The sequence below is a fragment of the Zosterops lateralis genome (genome assembly GCF_965231275.1).
Source record: "Zosterops lateralis genome assembly, chromosome: 2".
Taxonomy (NCBI): domain Eukaryota; kingdom Metazoa; phylum Chordata; class Aves; order Passeriformes; family Zosteropidae; genus Zosterops; species Zosterops lateralis.
In genome coordinates this window covers 17,482,651-17,506,882 of record NC_139763.1, presented here as the reverse complement: position 1 = coordinate 17,506,882, position 24,232 = coordinate 17,482,651, and the positions used below count along the sequence as shown (strand labels likewise).

The 24,232-nt window shown below is 37.5% G+C and overlaps 1 protein-coding gene across 1 annotated transcript; it reads left to right on the top strand.

Annotated features, from left to right (window-relative positions):
• The first annotated feature begins 71 nt into the window (after positions 1–71).
• On the top strand, positions 72–20,401 carry SYAP1 (synapse associated protein 1). Its single transcript, XM_083855705.1, has 9 exons — positions 72–273; positions 3,500–3,618; positions 5,901–5,967; positions 7,334–7,407; positions 7,722–7,861; positions 9,404–9,549; positions 13,439–13,497; positions 14,461–14,608; positions 16,150–20,401. Exons 1-9 carry the CDS (start codon positions 87–89, stop codon positions 16,275–16,277), a joined length of 1,068 nt encoding a protein of 355 aa, XP_083711831.1. The 5' UTR covers positions 72–86; the 3' UTR covers positions 16,278–20,401.
• The last annotated feature ends 3,831 nt before the right edge of the window (positions 20,402–24,232 follow it).

The window sequence follows — 24,232 nt, the reverse complement described above, 5'->3', positions numbered from 1 at the left end:
AAGTGGCGCACGCGGAAGCGGCGGAGTGCCCGCCCGGTTTCCGCAGCGGCGCCGGCCCGGCCCGAGCGCGGCCGCAGCCCGGAGCCATGTTGCGCGGCCTGGGCAGCTGGCTGGGGCTGGAGCGGGCGGGCGAGGAGCAGCTGCTGCCCGCCGGCGAGAGGAGCGGCCCCGCGGAGCGGGAGGAAGAGGAGGAGGCGGGGTTGGCCGGGCAGGAGCAGGGCGAGCTGCAGGGGGACTCGGAGGCGCTGCTCAGCCAGGCCAAGGGATTCGGCAGTGAGTGTCCCGCGGCTAAGGAAACAAGGCTGCAAGTGTGCCTCTCGGTTATCGCCTCTTTCAGAGCTGTTTTTAAAGGAGTAGCTTGTCTTAAGTATCTGTTCTGTTGGCAGTGTGGGAGGAGGTCTGTAGGGGGAGAGAACAGATCTGTCTACGTGGAATAATGTACTTCATGGGGTGCTATGGGCGTTTGTGGTTTTTTCATAGGAAAATAGTGGGGTTTGATGATTTTGTTGAACGCGTCTGCAGTCTTAAAATCACAGGATGGTTTGGATTGGAAAGGACCTTGAAGATGATCTCATTCCAACCCCTCTGCCCTGGGCAAGGACACCTTTTGCTAGAGCAGGCTTAAAGCCCCATCCAGCCTGGCCTTGAACGCTGCCAGGGATGGGGCAAAGCTGTAATTTGCTATAAGTAAAATTCCTGCTTTGCTGTTGTGAATTATTGGGTAAAATTAACCCAAAGTACAGACCTAAACTCATTACTAAAGGTTGGGGAGGGGCGGGTTGGGTTTTTTTAAATTGGTGCTCTGAAATTCCGGATCAGTATCCTCTGAGAGGTTAATCTGAGCTGGTTCTTTACTGTGCATTGTCTTGGGCAGTCTGAACTGCAGCAGTTCAGTCTGTGTAGTTTGGTCAAATACCTGTCTGGTTGTGGTAAATTGATTCTAATCTGCAAATTGCTCTGATTGTTCTAATCTGCAAATTGCTCTGATTGTTCAGGAAGGAAAAAGGACTTGGAGTTTCAGGGGAAGAATAAGTATTGACTATTATCTATATAAAGATCCATCCCATAACTTGCTCTGTAAGTGAAAATTTGGTTAAGTGGTCAGTGACATTGTCTGTGACACCAGGGCAGGTTGAGGTGAAAAGGCTTTCTTGCTATTTTAACACATATTCCTAGAAACCTCTGTATGGCTGACAACCTGAATAGCTGTATAAAAATAATCCCCTGGCAAATAAAGAATTTTGCTGGTAAAACCAAAGCTTTATAGACATTACTTTTTGCTCACGTTCATGCCATTACAGAAATTATGAGTGTTTTGCCAGTGTGAGCTAATAATAGAAATATTGCTAGATACATATTCCTAATTCAGGCATACACTTGTAAAATGGAAGATGAGTTTCTTAGTCATTTGAAAGTATTATTTTCCACCACTAATCCTATTTTTCTAAGGCTAAGTACCCACCCCTTCTGCAGTTTTAAAAGTACCTTTGTTCAAAAGAATATTTCCCCCTATTGGAAATAAAATACATTTTGCTCTTCAGTGTGATTCCAGGACTGGCCAAAACCACTTTGGGCAATAATGCCAGAGTGTCACCGGACAGTAAATGTCTTTGCACATTTTGTACCTAAATAGGATATGAGAGACTTTCCAGGGATGCATGAAACAGCCAATACAAGCTGGTAGGGAGTAAGCAGTCCAGTAGGTTGCTGCTTCCTCTGCTCTCATAAGGGGAGTCATATATTGTGTCTATATCTAAAATGCGGAACTTAAACTTTTTTTATACCTGAATCATGTGATGGGTTATAAAGCCTGATAACAGATATAAAAGATACTAGTAAGTACTTCAAGGATATTTGGTTACCACCATTCTGTGACTTGTAAGCAGAAGTTACATATAAAAAAATTGTCTTAAGGCTTGGCTAGACCTCTGCATATTTTGGTATTGATTTGGTGATATCATAAGAAGAGACCATTTTATCCGCCACAGAGAATAGTCAGCTTTGCAAAAGGTGACATCAGTATTCCAAAATAACTCATTCTACCAGTGACTTACAACCGTGTGTTAAAGGAACTTTTTTTTTCATTATAAGATTATTTTTTACATTTCTAAGCCATAGGGAAACTGGATTGTTTTGAGAGTTCTTGAGAAGGAAGGTGGTCTTTTGTTTGAAACAGAAGTGCTGGGTTTTGGTGGGGGGGAATTTTCTTTATTTGTTTGGGTTTGTTTGTTTCTTAGGCTTTTTTGGGGGGGTGGTTTGTTTGTTTGTTTTGGGTTGTTTTTTGGTGTTTTTTTGTTGATTGGTTGGGTTTTTTGACAACCCCCTGTATAAAAGTCAAAGGTGATTTTCTGGAATAACTGATATATCTGACTCCTTTTGAGCTGACTGCAAAGCAGCACTCCCAGATCCCTTTCTGCAGGACTGCTCTCCAGACACCCCTCTCCCAGTTTATATCCATCCCATGTGCAGAATCCAGCATTTATTCTTGTTAAATTTCATGCCACTGATGTTTGCCTAAATGCTTCAATCTATCTAGACCCCTCTGCAATTATTTTATTTGCTATGGCACTGACACAATGTGTGTACTGGAACTGAGGTACTGCAGTTGTAATGCAACTGTTCAGATATAATTAAGTGTTTGTGACACCATGCCATCTGAGAAATAGTACCAATGTTTTAAAATCACTTGTCTATAAGCTGATATTGATGTTTCTGAAGGTTTATGATATGCATCTTGCTTCTTGCAAGTTCGTTCTCCTTAATTAAAATAGAATAATATGGTGCAGATGGCCATGCTATGTTATGCAGTTCTTTCCCTGCCACCTCTCTTCACTTCAGCACTGCTGATACAAAGAATGTGAGTCTTTGAGAATATTCTTCATTGCTGTTCTGACACTGAATATTTTCAGAAAATATGGCTCAGCCAGCAGGGCCACAGTGCTTTTCATGGAGCTAAAGAGAGGAAGACAATGCAAAACAGAAAAGGGGCAAATATCAGAACAAGCTTCTAGGCTAAGGCTTTTGAAGGAGGTGCTACCTGCCTGAAATTTTTCATGAATTTGTTGCCTCAGTTTACAAGACTTCATTGTGCATGTTGATTTTCTTTAAAAAATGTGTGTTTAATGCTGTGGCTAAGTTACTTTGTGGCTTAGTGTCTCCAAAATACTTAAATCAAGAAAGACATATTGCTTCAGAAAACTCATTGGAAAGGAGTATTTCAGGGACCGTTACCAATGTTTGATTTAGTAAACAAGGTTCAAATGTACAAATATTTGATTTACAGAAACTTGTGATCATCATCATTGTTAAAGAATATAAACTAGAAAAGGATAAATAGCATTTTAGGAGTTTTTTGTAGGCCAGAAGCTGGGTTAAGTTATTTTGAAAGAAACTTTTAAGTAGGTGTCCAAATGTCTAAAGAGAAGGAAAAATAAATGTACAAAGAGAACTGGATGTAAAGAAATCTATTCTCAAGTCTTTCTTTTTTTGCCTGTGAAAGGTTACCTCTTCAATTTTGCCTCCGCTGCTACGAAAAAGATATCTGAGTCTGTTGCTGAAACAGCACAGACAATAAAGAAGTCTGTAGAAGAAGGAAAAATTGACAGTATCATCGATAAGGTAATTTATTTCTAGACACTTGATCTGAAAGATCTGTTTGCTTACCATTGTTACAACATATGGCAAATCTGACATTTGATAACATTTTTTTCAGCTGTCTTTAGATACTTTGTCTTTCAAGAGATACTGTGTATCTCTTGTTGGGATGAATGTGACAGAAATGTTTTTCATGGTACAATTGCCAGAAAAAGGTCACCCTGCTTTTCTCAGTGCTGCACCTGTGTTTGTTCAGTTCCCTCAGGATGTTGATACCCTGGAGAAAGACCAGAAGAAAATATGAGAAATGCTGATGTAGGTGGAAGGGCTGGAAGAATTTGAGACAGGCAGTTGGCGGACGTCTGTCCCGAGATGTGTGGACTGCTTTCTTTTTGCCCCACAGCTTATTTAGTTGGAAAAAGGAATGAGGTGTCTTAAAATAATTTCTGTGCAAAAGTCAGAATTAGCTTGGCATTGTACATATTGTATCCTAGGACCATGGGGTATGCAGGTACAGTTTCATAAGAACCAGTGGGCTAATGAAACACCTTGTTACTGTCTTGTTCTTTTCCCCACCCTGACCCTGCCACGTAATTCTTGCCCTCTCTGTTCCTGTCTGTCAGCCAGTTGCTTAACTTGAGCCAGCAAGTGTTCTTCCAGTGCTTTAAGCCACAAACTTGGCAGAAAGAAAGAAAAAAAAAAAAAAAAAAAGAGAAAGGCAGCAATAAGTGCCATGAAGTGTTCTGTGTTTACTATTGAAAGTATCTTGGAAGGGAAGGGAAAGGGAACTGGTCCAAACCATCCCAGCTGTAGTAGGGCTGTGCATCCAGGAGTGTCTGACACAGGCAAACCCCTTTTCCTGCTCCTGTCAACCCTTCTGGGGAACTACAGTATTGCTTGTTTATTTTTTTTAATACAATAGAATTCTACTTCTTGATATAATTAGTGTTCATGTTGTATTCCAAATGAATCATCAAATGACATCAAATAATTTCTATTATGATCACATTTTACATTTTTTCTTCAGATTTCATGGACAGTTGTCTGTATAATAATAATAGGAGAGATCTGTTTCCTTCTACAGTAATAACAGAGTCTAATGCAATTTTGATCTACATCAGAGGGGAAATCAAGTAACAAGGTTATTTGTTAATTTAACACACTAATAATAATGCTCCTAAGAAACTGTAGTTAAGTACCTATGGCATATTTTATGCCTAAAATACCGTTTTCTTTTTTCTGTAAATGCCTTAGAGTAATATGAATTCCCTGTTCCGATTAATCAGTTTTACATACAAGAGAAACAAGATTATATCTGTATCATCACAAAGCTTTCTTCTAATATCATATAAATTATTTTATTCAATAAGTAGAAAAAAGTAACATGACTTTAAGCCAGAAGGAACTACGATAATCTTTTTTTAATAACTGACACTACTGTAGTTCTCTCACTAATAGTAATCTTAAACTGAAATACTGGGTCACTGAAGAAAAAAAAAGTATAGGAATTTATCAGGATTTAGCTTGAAGACTTCTGTGCATTTTGGCAATTTGTTAATTCATAGACCTCCCCACATAAAAGTTGTATTTTGTGAGTGGTTTAAGTATTCATTTCTAGCTTCATCTTTTTTTGCCTCCGCTTTCAACCATGGAACATTTGCATTCTTATTTCCAGATTATGGCATTCCAAATTCTGAGACCATTCTCCATTTTTTTAAAATTCTAAATTCAATATAGAATATTTCTAAACATTTTTTTTTCATGAAAATTTGTCAACAAGATAAGTGGAAAAATTATTTTGTTTCAGCTAAGCAGGTGTTCTGGAATCCAGCTTTACAGTTTTAAAAGTCCAGTTTCTTGCAAGGGATATGTTTCTTAGGCAACTCTTGAAACTTCTGTAAGGCCAAGGGTATCTCTAAGTGTTAGTGCTTTAAAAACGTGTTGAAATAAATCTGAACAGTCTGCCTTGTCTGTATTTGATATGGTGGGACAGTAAGTGGATATGCAGAGTATGCCAATGTTCAAATTAACAGCTAAGATTTTCCATCTCTTTTACTTGTCCCCTGAACTTAATAAAACTATAAATACAATTTTGAAAGCATATGCAATAGTTTTAAATGCAGAATCAAATGTTTCAGTAAAAGGAAGTGTATGATTTACATGAAAGACTTTTAACTTACAGGAAGGGCCACCATGAATATAAGAATATGCAATGTATTTGAAAGCTCTTTCTGACTTTATATAAAACAAGAAGAGTGAATTTTAATTATGTTTTTTTAATAGTGGCTCCCTAATTTTTAATTTAGACAATTATTGGAGACTTTCAGAAGGAACAGAAGAAATTTGTCCAAGAGCAGCAAACCAAAAAATCAGGTAATGTATGCTTTTTTTAATGATGCCTAACATCACAAGTGAAACCTTGCTGAAAGCTGGATAATTGAGCTGTATCTAAAATTAATCTATCAAAACACTATTTAGTGAAATACATTATAACAGAATTCAATGCATATGGTGGAATAACAAGATTATATTTTTAAGTGAGGTTAGTGTTACATTATGTAGTTGGTTTAGATTTGCTTTTTAACCAAATTCTGCTCTGTGAAATAAACTCAAAGATCACCATGCTAGCAAAGTTATTTTCTCACATTGTGTTTCGTCATTGACTTTCATCTTTCATCGTCTAATGTGTTATGTGAATGCAGTAATTTCTGACAGTTTGAGTATATAGTGAGGGACTCTGTTAATCTTTAAAATAAGCTGGTTTTAAATGGATTTTGATAAAAAATTTCAGTGTTTGTAGTTGATGTGTTGGTCTGGTTTCTTCTTGCAAGATTCCTTATGGGATTGTGTTGTCTGTATTTCTGTCTTATTGTCTGTTAGTAAACTTGGGATTCTCTTAATATATTTCTAGAAGCTTCATGCAAATAGGTTGCTAGATTGGCCAAAGGAGGAGTAACAGATGGCCTGACTGAAAGTAGCATCAGCATCTGATGTGGATCCATGTGGGTTAAAGATCTTGCTGATCCCAGCTGCACAGGCAAATAAGTGTTGTTAGTTTAAGGGCACAAGAATTATTTATCTGCTACAGATGCATCATATTGTCTCTGTAGGCTGAATTTGCAGTGAAGAGATTGATAAATGTCTATACATCTACAACAGTTTATTTTCCTCTCTGTATAGCCCAAAGAACTATTTTGAAAGTATTTGCATAATGATACAAACCAGCTGAACTGGGGTAGGCTTGCTCAGTCTATAAGGGGTTGTAATTCATAACAAATTTATAACATTTTTCTCCATTGTTAAAGAATTTGCATCTTCTAGGTATAAGTTACTTTGCAAACTTAATTTAGGCAAAGTTTACACATTTAAAGTGCATCTGGAAATACTATTTGCAGGCAACTTCACCAGTTATACAGCCCTGCTTCAGTAGCTAAATTAAGAGGCACCAAATTCTGACTGGTGCATGCTGCAAAGAAATCTCCACAGTTTTATTTTACAATAAAAGAGATCAGCAGCTATTTAGTTACTTTTTTTACCTCTGATAAGCAAAGATCCATTCTTAGGGTCTCTCTCTTATGCCATGGACTTAGTTTAGGAAAAAGACACAATGACTTGGCCTACTGATGTGACTCTGCTTACTTTTGTGACACTCTATGTTGCCTTATGTAAGGTCTGTTATTTGGAGTTGGTTTTTTTCCAAGTAATATACATGAAATTATCTTCCTCCTTTCAACACTAGAAGCAGCACTGCCTCCCTGGGCTTACAGCAATGACGAAGAAACAATTCAACAGCAAATACTGGCCTTATCAGCAGTAAGTGTTTCTCTTCCTGTAAGAGCTGAAATTTTCTCTTGAAGAAATTAAAACTACTGGTTTGTTTTTTGGTTTGTTTTTTTTAAGTAAGTTTATTAAATGATGTGTTTTCAAGATACTTTTAATATGTCTGTTACCACACCAAGCATATGCAAGAGTAAATATTTCTATCAGTTTGAACTTGAACCAAAGCAGATCCTCAATACAGTTCTTAGTTTTATAAAGGCTTTACAGATTGCTTTGCTGCTCTTGTGTGTGAAATGTGGTGTCCTTTTTCCGATATCATTTAATGGCCATAAATTTGTTCTTCAAAGGACAAACGGAATTTTCTGCGGGATCCTCCAGCAGGTGTGCAGTTTCATTTTGACTTTGATCAAATGTACCCTGTTGCACTGGTCATGTTACAAGAAGATGAGCTTCTCAATAGGATGAGATTTGACCTTGTTCCCAAACAGTAAGTAACTTCTGCTGGTAACTGTGCCATCATGCTTTTAATGTGTCTGTAAATACCCATAAATTACTCCTTGTTCCTTTCACTTCCTTCAGTTCTTTATGTTCTTCCGATGTGTACATACATTTTTATGCTAGTGTCTAACACATAGAGTATTGCGTGTGTGTTGCAGTTTAGCAATTTGAGGTAAGAAAAAAAGCGTGTCTCTGAGACAGAACTAATAAGGACCTGTTGATTCAAGTATGGGAGAGGCTCTCAGTATTTCCATGTCCAGTGTGCTAAATTAAATGATGTTTTTTCTCCAAAGAAAGATAAAGGCAAAAATAAAAATATTCGGATCTATTGGTGTAACTGACATCCCAAAAAGGTGATTATAGATAGTCAGAGACTGCTCCTGGAGAAATGGTAATAGAACGTGTCACAAAAAACTGGATTTGGATAGGAAATGGGAAAAGTTCTGTGTTGTAGAGCTTTATTCCACAGCTGTTATTCCTTGTCCAGTCCCAGACTCTGTCCCTTGTTTGATAATTCAACTTCATATTTAAGTGGGAGTTCTCAACATTAGTCTCCTTGTCTAAGGGTGAAGACAGAAAGAAAATCTTTCCTTGTGACATTTTCTGTCTTAAACCTCCTCCTCTTATAAGCCTTCCCAGCTCCTCATTCTGTTTACCTTCTTCTCTGTTGTCATTTCTGAAGATCTGCCCATATTCCCTGATGCTGTCTTCAGTCTCTGGTCACGCTATCCTCGCCTTTTCTACCACATTGCTTAATATTTTTTTCACCTGTTCTTAGTCTCAGCGGTCACTGTTTGCCTGAACAGTAACTGTGAAGGTAACTCCATTCGTTCTTAACCTACGCAAGTTCCTCCCCACAGATCTTGCCATTTCTGCCTTCTGTTGCCTGTGGGTTAAAGTTGGGTCTTTCCTTTCTTGCTGGAGGAATTTCAGAGGGAAATGTTACCTGAGGCAGGGGATAGTGTCCCACTTAACAGAGCTGGTCATTTCCAAGATGGCAGTTTCTGGTTACTAAAGATTCTTTGGATGTGCTGAAAGATGTGCAGGTAGCGGAAAAGTATTTCTGCAGTCTAGGAATGGCTTCTCCCACCACAGATGTTCCCGTTCCACCTGATGTCTAGGGAAGATGTAGGCAATTATAGTTTGACAATAATAGAGTGTTTGGCTTAGAGGGGAGGAGAATGGGGTTGCTTGACTTGTTGGGTTTGTTTACACAGTTTGTCAGGAGAGATGGAAAGCATCACATTTTTCCATACCATGTATTGCTCCATGCTGTTAAGCTTTTTCTAGAATTAGAACATGACTGTTGCAAGGTCAAGTCATTGCAAATGTCTTGTGAGAGATCAGGAACTTCTAAAATGATGGACTTTTCAGAATGTGTTAATGTCACAAATTTCTTTTTTTTCAGTTTTTACTTAAATAGCAGCTATGTCTGCTCCTCCTCTCTGCATATTTAATTTTATTTCACTGCTAATTTGTAAAAGGAACCAAATTCCAAATGTAATAACCAAAATCTGTTTGTTTTCTCTAGTGTAAAGGAGGAGGTGTTCTGGAGAAATTATTTTTACAGGGTGTCCCTAATTAAACAGTCTGCACAACTCACCGCACTTGCAGCTCAACAGCAAGCAGCAGGAAAGGAAGAGAGCAAAGGCAGAGAAGAGGATAGTGAACTGAAAGGTATGAGAAACATTTGTTTTAGCACTGTTCATTAACTTAGTGTCACGCTGTTGCCTAAAATTGGAAGGAAAACTTTCCAAACAATATTAAAATTGATAACATAAAGAGCAGTCTTTTAATGAAAGCTTTCAGTTGCACTTATAATACCTATGTGCGGTGTCCCATTTTCACAATTTTTATAAGTTTAATTAACATGTCTAGCAAGTACATCCAATAGAGGAATAGTTGCCCTGGTAACCCACCCTTGGATCTGCCCCATTGGAGCCCTTCCAAGGGTTCTTAACCCTATATCTTGTTATATCTACAATGTATTCTATTATTTCAGCCCATGTGCTGGTGCAAAACAGAATGTCCTTATTAGAAGCTATTCTTGAAAATAAGACCAAACAGAATTTAAAGAATGTAGCATAATATGTGAGAAAGGGTTTTAAATTGTGAGAAAATGCTAGAAATATACAACTGTATATCAAAAATCTACAAAGCTACAAATGTATAAAAAAAGCTAAAAATCTTAAGGCATTAACAAATGCTCACTCTATACATCAGGTGGAGTTACATATTTATCCTGGATTGCCTATGAAATCAGGGCTTCTCTCACCTTACTTGGTGTCTTTGTGTAGACTGGGGACAAGGAGGCTCCTGGTACTTTTAAGCTGTTTTCCAGTTTCAGCCAACTTCATCAGAAGAGTGGAAATCTAAAGACAATAAATGTTTTATTTGCCTTCTAACAGCTCATTACCATTAGTGGTCTTAGATGTGATTTTTGACTTGTCAGAAAGAAGTAGGAGATACCTTTGGTTCACTTGATCAGACAACAGGTACTATCCAACCCAGCCAGCTGGCACATGCTTTGCTCTTGGCTTTTGCTCATCTCTCATGGCAAACAGAAATTAGTGAGTGATAGTAGAACTACTGTGGTGGTGGAGTGCAGGGTGTGGAAAGGCCTGTAATGTATTGTGGAAACAGAAAAAATGGGGGCCAGGAGGCTACCTGGGATTGAGAGGCAACCTGCCTTGAGATGAAAAAGCTGCTTCAACAAAGGCATCTTCAGTTACGTTGATCAGTTTCTACAGGTGATTCTTACTGAACCTCTTACCAACCATTGGACCTTTTTGCATGTTAACAGATTCTGCAAGCAGGAATATCTGTGGCTTAAAGAGTATATAGCAGTTACTAGCTGGCAGAAACACAAAAGATAACCAGTAGCTCATTAAATCTTAGCTTAGCCTAGGTACAGTCACCACCCCTGGTAAGACACCTTACACCTAAAAGGAAGGATTTTGGCAGGCTGGGTAGGCATTGGGCAGAAGGAGAAAGCCTTTGCTGCACCTTGGAATGGGTCTCATATTCCCTATATCAATGAATTGTCATCCATGAAATCCACTAATACTTACGTCCTATTGACACTGCTGCCGTCACTGACAGTCAACTGATCACTGCCAAGTTAACTCCTTTTTCCTCCTTTTTGAATATTATATCTTTCCATGTAGGTATTTTTCCTCTTGGGTCACCTTTCTTTTAGTCTTTTTACAGACTTTTTCATGGGTCTTTTGCACAGCTTAGTAGTCTTCTGCTCAGTCTGAGCTAAGGTTACTCAGCTGGGCCTTTGCTCCTTGGATGGGTAGCTGAACTTTGGGATGAAGGAGAGGCTGCAGATGAAATTACAAAGCTGGACTTCCATGTTGCATATGTGCCTTTGTTGTCAGTTTGTCTCATGCTTCTCATAGGTTTTGTTTGGAGTGTGCTTTTGTCAGCCTAGGCGAGGTCCCCATCTAGAGTGGAAAAAGTTTTCTCTGAGTAGATTCTGTAGTAGCCTGTCCTGTCAGCACTACCATCCAAGCAATACTGACAGAACAGGCTACTCCAGAATATACCGTGGACCAAGAGGCACCAATTCCCACTACTTTTATTTGGGACAGTTGTTCACCATCTCAAAACTATGGCTGTTTTACCTGAAGTGTCTCGACTTGTCAAGAGATCCTATTAAACAACAAAAATGTTATATTTGAATCATCCAAACCCTTGGAAAGTACCACATTCAATCAAAGTGAAAGTTGCTGGATTTTAGTAAAATTCCCATTGTGACTAAAGAAAAACATATCTTAAACACACAAAACAAAAAAAACCTCCACTGTCTCTTGGTCTGTTGCAGCTCTTCTACCATTCAAACCACCAGTGTGGGGTATGCAGATAGATTTACTAATGACTGCATGTTCTGTAATGACAAATATACATGTACCAGACTGTAGTAAATGTGTGTTTTGTTTGACTCAAAAATTGCATAGATTTGGTCAGCTCTGAATCATAGGTGTTATTTTTAGTTTAAGTAACCTTTTTTAAAGTTGGATTCCCTAATTGGAGGCTGAAAGTGGAAGTAATTGCCTGTTGGTAGTTCTTCACAATGTTCAGGGCTTATTCTTAAAGCTGAGTGTCTATAAAATGGAATTGTTAGCCTTGCATTTCTCTGTCTCCTTAGCTGCTCTTTTTAGAAAGTTAAATGAGTGTGGTTGATGTGAAAGGAAAAGAGAAGAGACAAATGGAAGACATTTCACATTCTAGTGTAAAGGCTATATACGATCTATAACAAAATGCCAAGTTCTAGCCCTTCTTTACGTATTAGTAGCTCTGTAGTTAAGAACTAAGTCACCTTGGGGTGAGAACACACCGCAGTGGAGGAGATGATGTCGGGCCAGTTGGTCCAGAATGAGGCTAATGGTGTGTCAGTCACACCTGACTGGGCCGTGCCCCAGTGCAGAGCAGCTGTGTCCCTTCTGCACCAGAGCAGCAGGTGGGACCTGAGGCACCTCTCTTGAGCAGCAAAGAGTAACTGCCATGTCCTACAGCTTCCCCAAGCAGGGAATGCTGGAGCCTCTTTGGCTGCAGCGTTGGGTTCAGTGACAGATCCTCTGGAGGCAGGAGAATGGAAGGAAAAGAGAAGATAGGACAGAGCAGCGGGCATTGAGTAGATGAGCTATAAAAGCAGTAACAGCTATCAATTGGAGAATGGTTTTAATTAAAACTGGTCTAGTTTTAAAAATGAAACACCAAAAAAATCAGAAATTGCTGAGTTAGCAGGAAGAGTCCACCTGGGCACCCTGTAGGAAGCAGAGCTGCAAGCTCAGAGCTGCTTTGCATGTTTAAGCAAAGAGAACTGCTAAGCAAGCACTCCGCCACTACCACAGCTCCTGTATGTTACTTGTTCCTGCAGCCACCTAGCTCTTCACTGTAACTCCTCTCCCCTGAGAGCTGCATGAGGAAGAAAACTGGGAAAAAGTTCCTTTAGCTGCCAGGAAAAAGATCTAACCTTGCTTGTAAACAACCATTGTCTTCCTAGAACCATGCTTAAATACAGAATGCACAGTGAGTTTTCTTAGGAAATTGAGACCAGCTTTCTAGAGTTTGTTTCTCAGTGACTTCCTTTGCCTATGTGAAAAGTAAGGCTGCAGAACATTGTTCTCATGTGCCCTTAGGGATGTGCATAGTACATGTGCAGTCTGGTCTGCCCAAGAGCTAACTGGCACCCATGTCAGCAGTAGTACCCAGCCAGGGGAGTTGGAGAACCTCTGTGATAAACAGTGACTGGATTTCATGACCAGGTCTATGCATTTGTAACTTTAAAGAGCTTGGGATGTCATTCGGAGGGACAGAGGAGTCCTGTCTATTACGTTTGGAGCCATAATGAGAAAATGGCTTGCTAAATTTGTCTTAATTAAGAATAGAAAATTGTTCTTCTTCGTTATTGTAAATGGTTCACCCCTGGCTAAATTCAGCCTTTAACCACAAGGTTTCCTTAAAATACATTATTTCTCTGTATATTTAATAGCTATGCAAAATAAATGAGTTTTTTATATACTTAAATGCTATCTACCTTTTTTTTTTCCCTTGATAGAAACAGTACGGCCAAAAACACCACCTGTTACAATAAAGCCTCAAATAAAATCACAAGAGGTAAAAATGCTGTTATATTTTATCTGGGATTAGCATGTGAAGCTGTTCCTTAATAAGTAACTATGCATCTTTTTGAGTAAGTTCTGCTGTTATGCTATATGAAACCATAATAATACAGTATCTGACAGTACTAACCTGCTGCTGTTTTGCTGTGATAATAGTTTTTTTGCGTACAATCTTGAAATTCATTTTCAGTAGCAAAAACAGTAGTTTATCTGAAGAATGTTGTCCTTAGTATCCTGCACAGTATCCTGTCAAGAGTGAAATTTCCAAAATGTTTGGAGTAGAAGGTTAGCATTACATTGACACACTAGCAGTACCTTCATAAAAATATATTTGTGTGCCATCTTCTGTTCAACTCTTCAAGTTGTGGTCAGGCTGAAGTATAGAAAACCTAAATTATGCATTTCAATAGCAACACTGTTTTATTTCACTTTTGCTTGGTACTGCAAAAACCTTTACCTTAGACACATAATAACCCTTGTTCATTTCTGGATTGTAAAGTTGGTGCCAGAGAACACTCTTGGCAGAAGCAGAGCTGTGTATTCACTTGCCAATAATATGCAGCGGGCAAAGATTTCCAAAGAATAGTCCTCTCTTAATCTTACTTTGGTGTAGAAAACTACTACTGAATTGTGGTCAAAATTTTAATGTTAAAAGTCCTGTTCTAAACTACTTGGGAGTTTATTATTGTTTCTGAAGATTACAAACTAAGAATTAAAGTTGTTAAGAGAACACAAAAAGCCTAGAATATAAGGCAGATCATTTTCATTACAGCTATGTAAAATTTTTGTTTGTGCAAAAATAATCTTAAGGAAAAGTAGCCAATAAAGAAAAATAGTTCTGAGAGTAATGTGTTTGGGTTTTGTCAACTATTTAAAAGCAGTCATGTGAGTGGAAGTATGTATTGATGACTTGTTTTACCCTGTCTGGATAAGTTTATGCTAAAGTGTCTTCTTGCAGGATGAGGAAGAGATTTCCACAAGTCCAGGTGTATCAGAATTTGTGAGTGATGCTTTTGATACCAGTAATCTGAATCAGGAAGATCTAAGAAAAGAAATGGAACAACTAGTGCTAGATAAAAAGAAAGAAGAGACTTCAGCAGTAGAAGGTAAAGCTCCTACTACCTCTGTTTCTTACATACAGCAATTCTAAGACAGGTTGATTTAAAAGAAAAGACAAAAAAAAAGTTGTAATTCAATTTAGAAAAGATCTGTGACCATTTTGTCTGAAGCATATGAAACAACCATCAATGAGATATTGCAGAAATTAATGACAATTTTTACCATGGTCACACCACATCTTATACAAAATGTTAACTGTGAGTGATTTAAATCCAAAGAATCTAAGACGTTTAGGTTGCTCTTTTATGAAAATGAGTGTGGGGTATTTTTTCTTTTTCTCTCCTCCTTTCTCTTTTATAGGTTCTTCTGCATAATAACTGTTTTCTTTAATTGACATCCTTGTAGATAAAGTACAGTATTTGAAAGTCAGGCTCTGTTTACTTCTTTTGGCAGCAGCTAAAAAGGCAACATTTGCAACAGACTATGAGCTTGAAGTGGCCTCTGCTTATGAAGGTTTACAGGCATTTGGAACAGTTAAAATTTAACAAATAGTTCTAAGAATAATAATAAGAAATTAAGTGGAGCTTATTAAGTAAAATAATTCAGAAGAACTAATATCAGTGTATAGAGCATAAAAACAGTCTGTGATGATGTAACTCTGGCCATATATCATTTACTACGACAACACTTGTATATGTAGATGCTTATCACAAAATTTGCAGAATTGTCTTAGAATGTGCTTTGGCTTTTGCTGAATCATTGTTTTCTGATTTTTTTTTCTGTCCAATCCATAGCCAAGCTTGAGGAATTGTAATGAGTACTATCAGTTTCTTGCATCTAGTTCTTTGATGAAAAGTGTTTTAATAGGTCATTAATGTGTTACTTGTCCAGAGAAATCTCAGCTGGCTGGGCTGACTTGGACTCTGGAATTTCGTACCTCCCTATCTAGGCTGAAGTACCAACCAACATGTAACACATCAAACACCCATCTCCTCCCCCACACTCTTGCCTATGATAGGTAGAGATAATTGAAACAGAGATTAACAGCACAGGAATGCCTTCTGACTCATTTTTTGCCCTGAAGTATGAAATATTATTACCTTTAACCCTGATTAAATGAGGTTGCCTAGCTACAAATGTCAAGTGAGGAGAGTGCCTTCTTCTTTGTTATAAACTAGCCACACTATTTGATCTTGATTTCTTTGTTCTGTAACAGTATATCCACACTTTTACAAACTTTATTTTTTATGGAGATTTAAAATTGGAAAGGGAGATTCACTTGATAGTAGAGTAAAAGACTGTAGAAAATTATATTGCAAAGGGACACTCATCATGACTTAGCTGTGTATTTGCTCTTTATATCTTTATTATAGTATACCTGTAGGAATATAGCCTTGTATATTAATTAATTCCTACTTGTGATCAATAGGGAGGTGAAATTTCTGAAGTTCCTTTTGTTTCTAAGGAGAATATTCCTTAAAGTGTAGGGGATATAAGAGAGATTCAGTGCAAATTCATCTAGTTTTATATAAATAAGCAATATTCAATATTATCTGTTAAATTCTTACACATCATTTGTATCTTTTAGAAGAAACTGCTGACTGGGAAAAGGAATTACAACAGGAGCTCCAAGAGTATGAGGTGGTGACAGAATCAGAGAAGCGTGATGAAAACTGGGATAAAGAAATAGAAGAAATGCTGCAAGAAGAAAATTAAATATTTTCACAGAATCACTATAGCCCAAAGCTCTTTTGGAGGACTGACATGGATTTCTGCTTTCATATTTTGCTTACAAAAATATCTTCAGAAGACATAAAAAAAATCTAAAATCATTATAATTCCATATGGGAATACAACCGGTATTTCTGTTCTTTATATGAGCAGTTTCCGAACTTTTATAGTCTTCAAAAGAAAAAAGAGGAGGCAGATACTGCAGGTTATAATTAAAAGTGATAACATTATTACATGAAGCAGTGGTTCAGTTTGAAGCATTTTTAGGTGATCAAGAAGCTCTTCAAAGAGATTTCTAAATCTAAGAACCACAATTTTTTTTGTCAACTGCCTTCTGTTTGGGATGTAAAAATGGATGCTTTAAGTAACTTAGTCCTTGACAACAATTCTCTCTTGACATTTGCACTCTGATCCCTGTATAATCTGTAAATGTGTACTATTTTTAAGGTACTTGTAGTTAGTAGATTTCACATGTATTTAACTTTGTTAATGTATGTAGCCAAAGAATTTATAGAAAACCCTATTGAATAACTTTCGAGGATTTGGTAAAACATACTAATGCAGACTCCAAAAGAAACTGATTATTTATCAGTCAGACAGCAAACATTTAAGCCTTTAAATTAGGATGGAGTTAGTAACTGCTTGAATTAAATTTGGGGTTGTTAATCATATTGAGATACTGAGAGAAATGGTTTAATGCATTCTTTCTGCAGAAGGAATGTTATGTTATCATCTGTTATGTTTCCATTTAATTTTACTGTCTGAGTTGAGACAAATTAAATGCTTCTCCTTATTTTAAGTGCTGAAACATTTATGTAAAAACTTTCACTGGCTTGGACATCTTTATTAAATACTGTAAATATGTATAAAATTGGCTCATTTATTTGGAGGGAGGGCAGTGAGGAGTAAATATGCTTCTGACAGATCTTTAAAATACACTTTTTCACAGTGCTTAAAACATAGAATTTAAATTTAAACATAGGGTCTTTTTCTCTAAAAGGTTTTTTTTATTCTTCGTAGGCATTTGGATGTCTCCTGTGGTTATACCATTAAGTCAGCACCTTTATATATAGATAAATGAAAATTTTATGTTCTGTTTGTCATCTATTTCATAAAATTCTATGACAAAGCATTCATGAAATTCCAAATACAAAGGAAAATGGGTAAAATTAAGTAGGTCAGAGTCATTAAGCACAATTGAATTATAGGCATGTTACATACAGTAAGCTCTGTCTTAATGACATAATTCTGCAGAAAACTTTTGTAAAGAGACTGAAGAGATTATAGCTGTAATTACTCAGTCAATATTCATCTCCTGGGAAATGAAAAGAGCTAAGTAGTTTCCACTGCTGTTACTGTAAGAAAGGACTATTTAAAATTGTCTCCATTAGCAACTTGGACAGAAAGTTCTCCTCTATTTCTCATTATGGAAAAGGAATTGTTTTAAACCTGCATACATTTGGCTTCTTAAATTAGTTTATTGCCATACACTTTCTCAACTGCAAACCATTTTAAGCACAATTTGTATTTTTATAGTGTTTTTCACTTAGTTAATAGATGCGAGGTAAGTCACAGTAAATAAGAGGCACTTGAGGAGCTTCTTATATCTGGGATTAATTAAAGATGACAAAAGTTAAATCTGTTATCCTTATAAAAATAAGACTATTCACAGCTCAATGGTTACTCTTTATAAATACAACTGCTATAGATTTAAGATGGAGATATTAGGATCTGTCTACTGTACAGTTTGATGTGACACCTTCTAAAAAGATGGGTAGTTCTGTTCTGATAGTGGCAAGTATTCTCTGGATGACTGAGAGCTCCAAAATCACTGCTCCAAAAATCCACTTTCTTAAAAACAAGCCTGATCATTCCTAATGTTTTCAAGTGTATGATGGCCTTATTTGCATGGGGCTTGTACATCAAGCCTCATCTTTCTTTTCATGTAAGCATAACCTATATAGTGGTCATAGATATTAAATTCCATTTCTCATAGAAGATGGTTCCTTCATATAAAAATTTCATTTTTCTCTTCATTTTTTGTGAAAATCAAGTATATCTATAAAATAAAAGAAACCAACCCACTGCTTAAATCTGCATTTAAAAAAGACAAATAATGTAGCAAGGCTGAATCTGACTTGAGCTCTGATATTTAAAGTCTCTTATCAAAAGTCATATTAATATTTTCAAATCTGGGTGTTTGGTTTTAAGCTGGAAAATGGAAGTAAATTCTCCATAATCCTGCAGTTTTCAGGCCTGGCCTATTGCCTTTCATTTAGGTAGGTGCTACAAGTGCCTAGCAGTTCTTATAGTGCATGGGAAGAGGGAAAGTTCCTGCATCCCAGCTGCCACATGAGAGGAGCACAGGTAGACCTTCTCATGTTCGTGGTGAATTTTGCATGCCTTTTTACCCAAATGTGTCAATATAGCATATTACATAAGCAAGTGTGCTGGTGTTTTCTTAACAACATCATTCCAAGCACTGGGATGGTGCAGATGTTAAAATCCAGCAAAGCAGTGCTACAAAATCAGTGACAAAACCAAAGATTAATGTAAATAACATCATCCTGTAGATACACTGTGACAGAAAGTACAGTTTGGCAACAAATCAAAATATAGTTCACGAATTTTCTTAAACAATAAACTTGCAGATTTTTTAATTAACCTTTGGGAAACAGGGCAAAGATCACCCAGGAATAATATAAGTTAAGTTAGAATAGCTCTGTGATACCAACATCTCCACTTATTCTGTACACTGAACAATCATGTTCAGCTATTAGTTTATAATTCCAGTTGGTATTAATTAATACCTATATCGAATCTTTAAAATTTAATCTGTCTGGATGAAGAGGAAAGATTGTAAAATCTGGGAATAAGAAAAGTGTAGTGAAAAGTTCCCCTACATTTTTATTTGATCACTTACAGATGATCTGTTATCAAAGTTAATCACTAAAGCTTTCAGTTTCCTGAATTGTTCTAGTAAACTTTTAATTTTTTTTCAATTTTTGCCTCAGTATTTTTTTGTCCTTGCTGTTTGGTGATCTTGGTGGTCAGTGGAGTGATGTATGTAGTACTGAAGTGCAGGATTTCAATTTTAACCTCGTGGATTTAAAGAATAACCCTATGTGCAGGAGTCTGTTGCTGGACTGTGAGATGCATCCTTGAACTGTTGGCCAGTCACATATTATTGACTTTTACTTTGCAATATCTGTTACATGGAAAGGAGCAAAGTGTCTGGTGCACTGCCAGGCAGTAGCAGCTGCATCGGCCCCTCAGTCCCAGGGCTGTGTTAAGAATGCGGTTATGCCATTGATGCCTTTTTCTCTCATCCTAAAAATTTGAGCCAGATACAGGGTGATAAAAAGGGGTACCTTTATATAAGGATCCCCAGGTGTACAGCTCATGAGGTGGAAAACACTGATCTTGCATGCCTTGTGTGATGTGTGTAAAATTTTTATAGATTTTGCAAATTGGCATATCTGACAAGTGCCTCACAATTAGCAACATGCCTGGTGAAGTAATCCCCCTACTTCCAGCAGCTTCTAAATTCTCCCCCTTCAGTGTGGACCAAGCCCTGTTTACAAAAATATGTCTCAAAAAGCTGGTTTCAACCTTGGTTTCTAAGGAGAAGCAAGATAGAATAGGGGTCCTGGAATTTGTTTTGTCCTCCTGCCTAGGAAAATGCTGAGGCTAAGCTACAAAGCTACAAATATATGTGTAAACAATACAGGCAATATATAAAAGAAAAGGTAAAAACCAGAACCATTTACCACCCTGATAATGGTCTGGGTTTCAATTCAGCAGAAGTCTACAAGATGTGTTCTCTGGCCTGACACATTTATGTCTCGGTAAGTGCTGACTAATAGATCTGTAACAGCAGTACAGTAGCCTAGCCTTAAATAACATTACTCATTAGTAGATTCTCCTTTCAAAATTCTAATTTTCAATGCTTTTTTATGTATTTGAAGTGTTTGTTTGTTTTAGATCATCGTACTAACTTTTTTTAACAAAATGGCAAGTAAGTGAACTAATTAACTAATTTCTTGCTATATTCTCTTTGTATATATTACAGTTAACTATTGGAAGAAACAATAAATTCTACAAAAATATCAGAAGACATACATGGCTTTGTTTTATTCTCAGTATAGCCCAGCATTTGATATAGACAGACATATAGATAGATCATGACCATGCATACGTATAAATGCAAGCCCACATGTATCAAAGTGTCTAAATATATTAAAGAAATTATAATGTACTTTACAGCTATTTACTTTTAACCATCGAGAGATAAGGGGCAACCAAAATAATTAGCATTTGTTTGTCACACTATTATTTGTAATGAGATGGCTCTGTAGAAACTAAGAATTAAATCACTTGCTTTGTTTCCTAAAAGACTGGTTTTCATTATGGACAGGTTGGAGATATTTTCCTTTGCTAATTCAGGAATTCAGGAATCTATGACAAACCTCTCCAGATAAACTTGGGAGGTATAATTAACCCAAAACTACATCAGCAGATAGGTTACTTTGTCTCAGTGTGATTCTGGCAAAGTAGGGAAAGACAAGAAAAATGCCTTTATTTAAGGGCTTTATATAAAACTAGAAGAATAAATATTTGATGCCCTCTTTGATATAAGATGCTCTTAAGAAAACCATGCTTAATGTTTGGGGTTTTTTTTACTTGTATGCCTGCATAAAACCTTAATTCTGCAGTTGCTTTTATTTATTTCTTCTCATGGCTATGGTTTCTGTACACAAATGCGAAGGTTTAAAAGCCAGATAAAATTGCTGCTTTTCTGCATTTCCTCCTTCCCAATTAAACCCATTTACCTCGCAGTTAAATAATGGCCAGAGGATGGGTTGATGTACCCAGCTTCTTGTCCCACTTAATTCAGAAATGTTTTAATGCTGGCCTTGTGCCCTTTCATGCCAGCAATTTAAACATCAAACAGTTTTGGTTGTGCTGTATCATCACCACCTTTCATCCTGTATCATGTGTAACAAGACTTTCAAGCCCATCATGTGTTGGGTGGATGAAAGGTCCTGCCGTAAGGATGTTACTGGGGTGGAGAGGAGCTTCTACAGATAATTGCTGTGGATGTGGAAACGATCTCTTGGTGGGATGTAGTGTCAAAAAATTCGTGGGCACATACATGAAAGAGCAGGAATCATTGCCTAAGCAGGTGCAAAGGATCTTTCAGGTGGAGGGAGCTGTGTTGTTACCCAACCCACTTTGGGTTTCTCTGGCTGTGGATGTACTTACTAGTCAGCTGACATGTCTGAGGCACATGTTCAAAACAGGATGGTTATAAGCAATTAGAAAGACCACTAATCATTGCCCTGAGTCAGCTAGCAATCTCTCCATCCTGGCCACTCTGCTATTCCCACTGGAGATGGCAAACAACCCAGCTTTGGAGGCCAGGTGCCAAGGGGTACGATAGGGAATGGTCTGCATTCCCTTGGTCTGGGGAAGCAAGAAAGAAAGAAGGAAATCATCAGCATATTTAAGTCACAAGTGCAGGAGTAGCTTCTGGCTTGGGTATCAGGCCCCAGTCGTGGCCGCTGTAACCCAGAAGAGGAGCAGTGTCAGAGAGCAGTGCCAGGCTCACCCAAGCCCCACACCAAACACCTGCCTCCTCACCACGGGCCACAGCTCCCCTTCCCCTTCCTTTCAGTGTGAATCTGAATTCTATTGCAAATGTTTGCACAAACATGCAACTGGCTATTGTTCTTAGTCATAAAAAAGTACAGCTCCTTTTTTAAACTAATTCATTACTTTCCTGGTATTGTGGGATAAGAATTTATTGATGTGTGTAGGGGGGAAATATTTTAATTGGTTTTGAATTTACCTGAACAATGTGTGACATAGGAGAACGGAAGAACTTGACTTTGCCTTCTTTGCATGTCCCACAAGTTACTTTCTTGAGCCAAGCAAGAAGTTTCAAACTTCACTCTTTTCAGATTTCCAATTTTAATAGGGGCAGTTTTCCATATACCAAATAGTGTGTAGCAGCTTTCTTTAATACTCACCTTTGGAGGTAATTTTTTAGGGGGGAGATGTGACATGCAACAAGCACATGGGAGAAAGCACCACCCAGCTGACACATCCTGGTTTTTATTTTCTGTATTTTGTCTCATCTCATTCCAAATGTACCCCAGCATCTTGTTTTTATCTATAGCTACATAGTATGTCCAGCCAGTACCTGATTGCAGTGTTGTCCACAGTGGACCCCAGGCAACTTCCCTAGCCATCATGGAATTTTAGGATCCTGTGAAGTGTGGTGATTTGGGTTGGGGTTTTGGTTTGTTTGTATTTTTCTGTTTCCCACTTGCCTTTATTTTAATTTCTGATTAGTTAATATGTGAAAAGTAACATTGGAAGAATTACTGCTCCTACTCAGTGTCACAGAGGGAAATGTTCCAGTAAAAATTCTGATAGTCCTGACCTTCTTCAAAGTTCCAATGGAAGCAATTATCATCATGATCATGAGGAAAGGACAAAATTAAATAGTTTCCCGATTGCATTATATGTTGTAACAATGCTGTAAGGAAAGAAATAGTATCTTTATTTCACAGTTTCTCAATTGTCTTTGGTTAAAGATTTGAACGTCTTGTTCTAATTGTCACACTGCTGATATCTTAAACATAATGAAGGAACTAATTTTTCAGCCAGTTCCCTGGGAGTGCCTCTGCAATGAGGGCAGTGAAGTACCTAAGAGATGTGTCAACCGGGCTGGTAATTGTAGAAGGTTCATGATGTCAGACTACTCTTAACCAGGGTGATAACCACAAAACTTGGCTGTAGTTCATTAAAACAGAGTACTCCAAAAATTTCTTATAAGTTGATGACTAAAGGTCTATACCAACAGATATTTAGTTGTATCCTAAATAATAATTTGAAATAACTAATTTTCCTAGAATTTCAGCTTCTTCCTTGTCAAAACTTGAGACCACTGCACCTTCTTGGCAGCAACCAGTTGGGTGGAACAGCTGCTTGGCTGCTCCTGGTGCGTAGGATTGCACCTCCTGCAAGGTCATTTACAGGCCACAACTGAAAATATGTACTCAGGACGTGTATTTGCTTGCAGGAATGGAATATAAATTTCCCATATTGTTGACATGCACTTTATTGGTAAGTGCATTTTTGAGGGAAAACGTGTTCACAGGAACACAAGAAGAGACATATGGAGAAAATGTTAAATGTAATTTAAAATATTAGAAGTAACTATTTTCATTCAATTTCTCATTTTTATTCTCCAGAGGACAACAGCACTGCAGGCAAGCAGTGCACCAGAGATCTGAGTGATGAAGCTGATGGTACATCTCTCACTATACCACTATACCTGCATCAGCTATCCTCAAAAAACCTGAACTTTTGGAAAACTGACTTACTAGGAAGAGTATCTTTCTCGAGAAAACAAGTATAATTGATCTGTGTCACTTTATCAGCAGAAAAAAACCCTCCAAACACACAGTTCATGTGTGGAAAGCATTATTGCTGGAAATATATTCTCTAACATCTGATAATTTTTGAAGAAAACCTTGTTCTCATTGACAGAGCAGTGTTGTGCCTGCTTCTGATGTACAATGTATGCTAACCTCCCTGGCACTCAAATTCACCAAAACAGGGATCACAATTAATTTTATTAGAGACAGCAAGAGCTCTTTTGTTCTTTATTCCATTCTCTTCAAGTAGCTCATATTTGTAATTAATCTTTCTTCCATTCAAAGAGTGTCTGAGAGGGGGATGGTGCAAAAGTAATTTATGTTTTATATATATATATATAAATATACTTTCATATAATGCTTGGGAGAAATTAAAAGTAACCTTAAAGCTCTATTTAAGCATTGTATGAGCTATCCAGGGATCAAACAGAGCATGTTAAATGAATGGATTTCTTGCCACTCTCAAATGGCAGGGATGCATGGGGAAAATAC